The sequence below is a fragment of the Nicotiana tabacum genome, chromosome 22 (genome assembly GCF_000715075.1).
Source record: "Nicotiana tabacum cultivar K326 chromosome 22, ASM71507v2, whole genome shotgun sequence".
Taxonomy (NCBI): Eukaryota; Viridiplantae; Streptophyta; class Magnoliopsida; order Solanales; family Solanaceae; genus Nicotiana; species Nicotiana tabacum.
The window spans coordinates 52015552-52025170 of record NC_134101.1 but is presented as its reverse complement, the minus strand read 5'-3'; the positions used below and the strand labels follow the sequence as shown (position 1 = coordinate 52025170).

The following is a 9619-nucleotide window of genomic DNA, read 5'->3' as shown; positions in this document are numbered from 1 at the left end:
CAGATTGAGAATCAAATTGGTTTGATTATATATATATATATATATATATATATATATATATATATATATATAAAATTGTTTACTGAAACGTAATATGAAAGCCAGTGAAGACATATATTTAAAGTTTATACAAAACCAAAATATGGGAAAATTTTCTCTCTCATTTTGGTTTTAGTCTAATGAACCAAATATCTTCTGAAAAGTATATTCATTAAACAATCTTGTTATTACTTAATCCCGGTATTATTTGTTCTTTTTTGCAACCAAATGAATGACCTCTGAAATGATTTCTATGTAGAATATGCCGGAATAACTAATTCTTTGTACCTTTGTTTTCTTTTTGCCCAAAGCCAATAAATCTTTGCTTTCCGGAATTTTACAATTCTTATGTCCAAACGCCCACTTAGTTTGTGAAGACATTGTTCTCCCAGTGAGTCCGTGCGATAAAAAGGTTCAGTATGGTTTTTTTAAAACAAGTCATTAGAGAACCTTTTCATGTTTTCAAAAAACTTGAAAACCACCTTTTCAAAATAGTGTTCCGGAAAAAATTTCAAGTCTTCCATCCAAAACGCAACAAAAATGTCGCATTTGCTTCGTATAGCAGAAAATAGCACAGAATATAAAGACTTGAACAAAGAGCAATAAAGCCATCAACTTTAGCCAAGAGGCGCCACCAAACTTGTTCAAGACATCCAGACAGTCCAGTAAACATAAGACAAGGTCTTCCCCAAACAGCAGATCAACAAAACAGCAAGAACATCATCAAGGTTGATTATCCATCAAAAAAGTAAGAACGTCAATCTCAAGTTAAGTTCCCAATCAGAAGAGGCAAAAAAACAGAAGCAGCCCGAAGAAACTAGTCATGACGTAAATGGTTGGGCACAAAGCTACTGAAAGCTTCACAACCGATTTCATTGGACAACGGCTCATTTTTTACCCTATGCACTGCAAAAGAAGCAAGAACAACTCCACTTTAGTTAAAAACAAAGGCAGCAATGTTTCAACAGTTATAAGTAGAGAAGCGACTCAGCTGGCTTTACCATTAAATTGGAAGATGAATGTAGTGACAAGATTAAGGGCTAGAGTGAAGTGTCTCCAAGATGAATTAAGTGATACCAGGAAGCAACCTAGGATTGCAAAAGAGTTTGGAAACAGTTAAGATAGCACAAATATTCAGAAATCTTTATAACAGCTACGCAGGTACAAATCTGCACTAACAGGAGTAGCAACACATGAGAATAATCATCAATTTTAAAATCAAAATAGTACAACATAAACATGCTTCAAGGTTGATGAAGGAAATAGAAACCCCACCCATCTCAGCAGAGAGAAAAATGAAGAGAAAGAAAAACCTAAAACCCAAGAACTATAAAGGGAAAATAAAACCTAAAGAAATTGAAGATACCCCCTCTACAATTAAAGAAACTGAGCCCCTTTAGGAAATTTTTTTTTTTTGGGGGGGGAAGGGGGGAACAAATTTGTTTGGATTTTTTCCATTTTAGATTGAGAATGCTGGGGTCCTGAATCTATGCAATCGAAGGAACGAATTGTGGACATCTCGTTAAAAGAGTACAATTACCATCCATCTCTTTACGGACTAGAATTGCCACATCTAGGAAGGAGGAATTCTCATCATAAATTCATAACCGACTAGTCTTCATTGCTCACCATCTTTTTTTTTTATAAGAGGGAAACCCGCAGCCGCTACACTTGGTGCGCACTGGGTAAACCTATTGCTCACCATCTTAATTCAATAAATTGGGAATAGTATCAGATCAACTCCTCTCTAGTCATTTCCTCTTTTTAATTAAGCAATAAATTGTACAACTTTTAACTTTGGTTACCTATCCAGAAAGGAAACTACAACTTTGGATAAGACTTGGTCTGGAATGATGGTCAAACTATACACACACACAGAGGTTCATATCTTGGCAGAAGGATATGGGGTAGGGAGAATATAAGCCAATTTGTTCTTCCTGTATTACCAAATGAAATCTAATTTTATTCTTCTATGTCTCATTCAGATAATTTGTGGATGAGAGGCATTCTCTCAAAAAGAGGAGAAAAGGGGGGATCTTTTCGGTTATTCAGTAATAAATACTTGGGGAAAAATAAACTTGGTCCGCCTTCTTTTACTCATAGAACTCATACAATTGCACTAAAAATCCACTACAATTTAAAGCATACACTTTATATTTCTTTCTTATAAAAGCACAAAACTGTGTTGCAGGAAATTGATTTTTCAACAAGGGATATGGCATGAAATTGATCTATGAAATATCTGTTAGAAGTATTATAACTTACAGAAGAATGAAAGGCTGCGTAGAGGAAACAGAGCTCCCACATCATTGTCATAAAAGATAATGCAAAATGATTAACCCTGTGAACCAGGGGTTTGACCACGACCACCACGCACATTGCGCCCACCACGACCCCGAGGAGCTCGGCCACGGCCTCTTGGCATCGTAGAGGAAAGCATACCAGCCTGCCTAAGGGAAGCCCTTTCTCTAGCCCTCTCATTCAAGTTTATGGTTCTTGAGCTCCTATTGACAGGTGAAACCTGTTTCCCTTCTTCCGTTTCAGCTGCAGCAGTGTCACCCGACCCCCCTTCTTTTGAAATGCTGCTGTCAACTAAACTGCTTGATGGTTTCTCACCAGTAACAACAGCATCCACAGCCTGATCAGTTTCAGTAGCAACCTGGTCACCGCCATCATTCAACTTATCAGAGCTTTCAGATAGCTCTTCTATCGCATCGACTTCATCATTCTTATCATCATCTGGGAGCTGGGAAGATTCAATCTCCCCGGTGTCTGTTGAAGTAAGCAAGGTGTCTTCATCAGTACCAGCTAAGCTTTCAGCCTGAGGTTCTAAATTTTCTGGGCTTCCCATTAATAAATTGCTACCTCCCTCGAGATTTCCAGCATCTTCAGGATCAGCAATTAGCTCCCCCTCTTCCCTTTCGTCTGCTGCTAGCTGCTCTCTCTCTTGTTCCACCTGAAACTTTGATTCATTATCTGGAGTTGACACTTCACTAGGCCTCCCCAAAGTATCATCTGCACCATCTGTTCTATCAACCTGTGACTCAGACTGATTTGTTGCAATAACTGCCGGCTCTTCAACCTGCTCTCCAGAAAGCATAGTCTCATCCTTCTCAGTATCACTGGCTTCCTCTTTGAAACCTTGGGTTTCATCTCCAGCATCATGTTCCTCTGTAGTAGGCAGAGATTCTGAAATTTCTACATTACCAACAGATTTTTCTTCACCACCTTCTTGAGGTGCCTCTAGACCTTTGGACTTCTTAAGCACAGGTTGAGCCACATCTAAGCAGGGTTCACCCGTGGCAGAAATCTCTTCTGATAACTCTGAGGTAGACGCTGCAGATGGGCGCTTGCGAATTGGTGGTTGAGTTGGTAATGTTGCATTATCTAGATTTTCTGCATTTTGAGGTGTTGTCATGTGCTTCCCGCTGTTGCTGGATACATCCGTATCTTGCATCTCTACATCAGCTGAAGGTTCTTCTGGCTTTGTAATGCGAGGTCGAACCAACCTCCTTCCTGTTTTACGAGTTTCAGAGGTCATCTTTGATAAAACAACTTTTCCTACCACAGGAGTGGAAGTCAACAAGCTAGCTGGTGGCGAAGGCGTAGCTGCTGGACCAGGTACAACAGAGCCAGAAACAGAAGCATCTGGAGCAGAACTGTCGGTGGCACCTGTAACCCCGAGCTCACCACGTGCAACCCTTTCAAACTCATCTACAGCCTGAAAATATGTAGCAGTGAAGTCCTCTAAGTGAGTCCCGGAAAGGAGTTGATCCACTGATGTGCCCTCTGTTTGACTGCTTTTGGCTTGCCCTATCTTCTCAACTTCATCGGTAAGCATCTTCAAAGCCTGCTTATGCTTGTCCAGTTCATCTAATAGCTTGGACCGTTGCTGAGTCACAGTTTCATAGGAGTCACTTATTGTCTTTTGAGTCTTCAAACGCTTTAGTTTCCCTTGTTTCAACTCTTCTCTGAGTTGAAAGGCCATCTTCTCAAGCCCCTGGATTCTGGTGTCTTTCTCCTTTTCTTTGTCTTTCAAGGCCTGTTCATCTGCAGCATCAGCAGTTCTTTTCCCCAGTTTTGCATCTTCCAATTGTTTGGAGAGAGCTTGATTCTCTCTAGCCAAATCATCCTTTTCCTTTGATAAGTTGTCCTTTTCCTTTGATAAGTTGTCCCTTTCCTTTAATAAGTTCTCTGCCCTCTTCTTCAGTTGAGCAATTAACCTTCTGTGTTTATCAACTTCGGATTTCAGAGAGGCCTCAGCTTGCAAAATCTCGTTGATTCTCAATTCCCTCTGACTCAATTCTGTTCTGCTCCCTGTGAGGTCTTGTTCTAAGCTAGAAACCAGATTCTGCTGCTCAGATATGGCTTTCTTAATCTTCTCCAGTTCTGCATCCTTTTCTCTCAGATTCACTTGCATCTGTTGAGCAGCTTCTTTCAGACTAGCATATTCTTCCAGATCAAAACTCTTATATCTCTCAACCAACTCATTAACCCTTCTCTCAAGCTGCTCTTTATCCAGCCTCTGCATTTCAGTCTCTTTCCTACAAGCCTCCACATTTTCTTGTCTTTCATTGAGGAGCTTCTGCAGACCCTCTACTTCAATCTTCATCTTCTGAGCAGCTTCACGAAGTTTCTGGCATTCTTCAAAGTTGTGCTTGTTCTCCTCTCTCAATTGCAAGTTACTTTCACGAAGTAAGTTCAGTTCTCTAACCTGAAGCTGCAGTGCTTTAAACTCCTCTTCATTTAAAACCTGAGATCTTGAATTCTCTCGCTCAGAATTAAGTGATGCTTCTGCTAGATCTGCTCTCCTCTGAGCGTTCTCGAGTTGCGATTGCAACCGAAGTTTTTCCTGTCTCAGCAAAGAAATTTCTGTTTCTGCAATATCCTTAGACCGTCTTAGATAACTCACTACGTTCATCAACCCATCATCACTCTCGGCCGTTGTGCTTCCAGAAGATGTACCTAAAGATTCACGGTCCTTCTCAGCCAGTTTAATGTGCAAACCCTCAAGCCGATTAAGTAATATCTTGTTCTGTTCATTAGCCTCAGTGTACTTCTTCTCAGCTTCAGCTTTTGATACTTCTAGCGCCGACATCTCTGCCCCCCACTTGGCCTTCAATTCATTATTTTCAGTTTTTAGAATATCCGAAATTTTACGGAGCTCAGATGATTCTTCTTGTAAGGCAGCCAAGGCTTGAGATGTTCTAGTCAGTTCTTGAATTGTTTCTGACTGCAGGATTACCTGTCTCTCATAATTAACTTGAGCGGCACGCCATCTTTGATGCTCTTTGTCCAAATCATCTTTCAAAGCAGATATTTGAGCCTCTAAATTTGAAATCTGAGACATCTTAGCAGAGTTATCTTCTTTCAGACTGGATATTTCAGCTAAAGTAGCAGCAACAGCTTCTTCTTTCCCTGCAGTTGCAGAAGCTGCTTCATTTGACTTCACATTACATTCATTCTCAAGATCAGTAATGTGTTTCTTAAGCGATAAAGCTTCCTCTTCCATTGATTTTTTCACTCTATCAGCTTCCACTTTGAGGTCCTCATAGGCCAATTCCATCTGCTTCAATGCTTCTTCATTCGCCTGAGCTATGCTTTTATATTGCAGCATGTGATTTTTGTTAGCCTGCATCTCCTCTTTGAGTGTTTTAACTTCTTCAGCAGAGTGCATGTCCTCAGAAAGCTCAGTAGAAGAGGAAGGATCATCAGCTCTCTCAGACACCTTTCCTTGTGAGGCTTTCAGTTTTTCCTCTAATTCAGCAGATCGTGCCTCAGCAATAACAGCTCTAGATTCAGCAGCAGCCAAAGAACGTGAAGTGCTGGCCAATTCCTTCCCCATTTCCTCAGCTCGTCTCAATGCATTCTTAAAATCACTTTCTCGCTCAAGCATAAGGTTTCGAACTTTATCACGCTCTTCTTGCAATTCTTTCTTAGCCTCAGCCCATTCTTTCTCAATGCATTTAATATACTCTTCTTGCCTTTTCCTCTCAGCAGCTCTTGCCTCATCACGAACGTTTTCCGTACTATGCAATGTATCTAAATGGGCCTGCAAACTATGCACCCTCTGTGACAAATTACATACTTCATCAGAAGCTCTCTTCTCGGCGTTTATCAGCATATCCTTTTCGTTCTTTAGAATAGAGACCTCCATTTTTAGCTTTCGAGAAAGCTCCTCGGCAGCATTCAATGACTCATAACTTTCTCGCAGCTTCTTCTGGTGGTCAACTATCAGCTGTGAGAACTCAACATTTCTCGAGAGGACAGCATTATGCTCCTCTCTCTGGAGCTCAAAATCTTTCACATATCTGTCAAGTTTATCTCGAGCAAACTGTGCTTCCAGAGCTGACTTCTCACGCTCGGATCGAAGAGAGATTAACACGCTCCGTAATCTTGATGACTCTTCTTCGAGACATTTTACACGCTCAAAAGCCCGTTCTTGTGCTCGCCCTAAAGCTTCATGTGAAGCATCAGGTAACAGCATCACTTCATGTCTTTCAACCTCGGCCAATTTTTGAGATTGAGTATCAGATGAATGAACTCTATGCTCTTCATAAAGCCGTTTGTACATTGCCACAGCTGTATGGAGTGATTCGATCATCCTTCCCTGTTCGTCAGCTCTTTCCAGTACAGCATTAACCTTGGAGGAAGCTTCATCAATATGCTTCTGAAGCTCCTTCTCATAATTTTTCTTCAACTCTAACTCTCTGTTCTCAATCTGGTCACTAAGGCTGCGAACTAGGCCTCTTAGCTGGACATTTTGTTCAACCAGACTGTTTATGTCCTTGTAGCTCAACATCCTTCCAGCATTATCAGCATTAGATTCAGCACCAAACATAAATACAGAATCTGACACCACAGAATCATCATTTTTGGGTCCCACTGATCCACCACGGAGTTGTATATCACGACATTCCTTTAAAAGCACTGTCACCTGTTCTTGGAGGTCAACTATCTCTGCCTGAGCAACTGCATAATCACGGTCACGACTTCTCAGATCAACCTTTAATTCCAGAATGTTCCTCTCTAAATCAGCTTGCTGTGAGAGGGAATGCTGCATTTTTTCACTTAGCACGGAGTAAGCATCTTCCAATCTTTCATGTTCTGCTCGCTCGTCCAAGATAACTCCAGCTTTCTCCTCTATTTCACATAGTACTCGCTCTAATACAGCCTGAGCTTGTTTTCTTCCCAATTGTTCATGTCGTAGAGCATCAACAGCTTCCTGATATTTTGTGTACATCTTAGCCAGACCCCAACCCTCCCGAAGAAGTGAAGCTGCTAATGCGGTTCCTGAAACACCAATAGGTAGACTAGGTACAACCATGTGATCACCCTCAACCATGTCACCAGCTTCAACTGAGTTTGGCAATGATTCCCTTGTAAAATAATTCAAAGGAAGAAGTTTCAGTGTATCTTCTCCCCTAATTTTCAATTCTGCTTCGTTTTTCGCAAACTTATTTTTCAAGCATGCAACCTCCTCCTCTAGTTCTTTCTTTGCAGATACCTCTTTTTCAAGCCTCTCTTTATAGTCATTCTCTATTTGGTTTCCATGACTCTCTAAAGCCTTAATTACTCCTTCAAGTTCTCCTGCCTTTTTAGACCACTCCTCAGAACTCTCCTTGTACAATTCCACAAGCTTGTTTAAGGTTGCAATCTCCCCAGATATTTGCTCCTCTTTTGCAGCTGCTACATCCTTGGAAGTTAATAAATCTTGCTCTAGAGAAGTGAACTTTAACTCCATTTCCCTCACGTGTTCCTCTTTCCTCTTCAAACACCTATCACATTCATTAAATGTTTTCTCGGAATCAGCAAGTTTGGCAGACATATCCGCCTCAAGCTCAGAATGCACTTTACGCAGCTTCATGAGATCATTGACCTTGGCTGTTAACTCGTCATTCAGCCATGCATTATGCCTCTCAACAAGCTCCTTCTCCTGCAAAAGCCGTGAACAAGAAGCCTGAGAGCGTGATACTTCAGTCTCCAAGTCACAGATCCGCGCTTCCCTAGCCGCAGCAGTTTCAGTCAAGTGAAGTATCTTATCAAGATAGCTTTTGATAGTGGAATTTTTCTCACTGATTTCCAAGTCTTTCTGCTCCACCAATTCCATCAATTGCCTCTTCGTTTTCCGCAGTTCTGAAGCCTCTGTGGATAACCGGTCCACATCTCCATCCTTTCCAATCTGTTTTCATGTTCCGGAAAAACAATCAAATACAATAGAAAAAACATTTTTTTTTAAAAATACAGAATTTAGGGTGCAAACTAAGGAGAAACCACTAACATATAAAAAAGTACACTGAAACAAGAAAAAGGAATTAGGAATTAGAAAAAACTTACAGATTGGATGTGAACTTGCTGTTTCTCGGCTTGTACTTGAGAGAGTTCAGAGAGGCGTCTCTCGAACGACGAGTTAAGCTCAGAGTGCTGCGATTGAAGCTCAGAGTACTCCGAATTAAGCGAGAGGTACTTCTGTTCGAGGAAGGAACAACTCTGTTCAGCAGTAACGGATGCAGCATCAGCCTGCGCTTTCACAGTCTCCAGTTGATTGTATAAATCGCGTATGAATTCATCGGCTTTTTCAGATACCAAAACGGCGTCGTTCGAGCACCGCTCGTATTCGTCGTCCGACATAAACAACGGCATCGCTCACTTTTGTTTTTTACTTTTCATCAATCTGTGAAATCAAATGTACTATGTTAATGCCCTAATTTTTTAAAACTGCTATAATAATAGTCTACAATTTTTGCAGCGGAAAACCCTAGAAGAACAACCACGGGAGCATACTGGGATGGAAAACTTACCAACGATGGAGGATCAGTTTTGAAACGCACGGCTAGGGCAAAATTGAAACGACAAAGGGAGTTTCTCCACGCTCCTCACCGAAGCAGTTTTCTGGTTTGTGATGTTTTCTTTTTCCTGGCTTTTATATTGGTCGTGTTACCCTTGCCTCGTAATATATTTAGTTTTTTATAGTCATATACTACAAAATATTAATCTTATATAAAATTATGATCTAATATATCATGTTATTTTAATAAATCTTATTTGATATTTTATTATTTAATATATTATACAGAAATATAATAAAATCTATACTAAATCAAAGTATACACATCATATAGTAATCAAATAAATTATTTGTTCTCTTTATTAAATTAGCAAGTATTTAGGCCTTATTTATTTTTTTTTAAGATAAGTCTTAATCAATACACGTCTGAATATTAAAATGTATATTTATTTTTTTAAGATTAAGACATTTGAATCTTAATACACGTCTGAATATCAAGATGTGTATTAAGATTAAGACATCTAAATCTGAATACACATCTGAATGTTAAGATGTGTATTAAGATCTGAATACTAAATGATTAAGACTGTTTGATTTTTAACATCTGAATGTATAAATTTACCTTTATTTGAAAATTAATAACATAAAATTCAAATAAAATATTAATTAGTCTAATATTCCACCAATAAAATATATGGTTTTTAAAATATGATAGTTGTAGGTGGTGATGGCTAACGGTATTTCTTGTGAATGCCGACTAAAAGTGGTGATTGGTGGTAGATTTGGTTGATG

General features: G+C 39.8%; 1 protein-coding gene across 1 annotated transcript; it reads right to left on the bottom strand.

Annotated features, from left to right (window-relative positions):
• Positions 1 to 534: 534 nt before the first annotated feature.
• LOC107761488 (nuclear-pore anchor-like) lies at positions 535 to 8968 on the bottom strand. Its single transcript, XM_016579705.2, has 5 exons — positions 8841 to 8968; positions 8377 to 8713; positions 2305 to 8221; positions 1041 to 1127; positions 535 to 945 (listed from the first exon to the last, which is right to left on the bottom strand). Exons 2-3 carry the CDS (start codon positions 8680 to 8682, stop codon positions 2375 to 2377), a joined length of 6153 nt encoding a protein of 2050 aa, XP_016435191.2. The 5' UTR covers positions 8683 to 8713; positions 8841 to 8968; the 3' UTR covers positions 535 to 945; positions 1041 to 1127; positions 2305 to 2374.
• Positions 8969 to 9619: the final 651 nt, after the last annotated feature.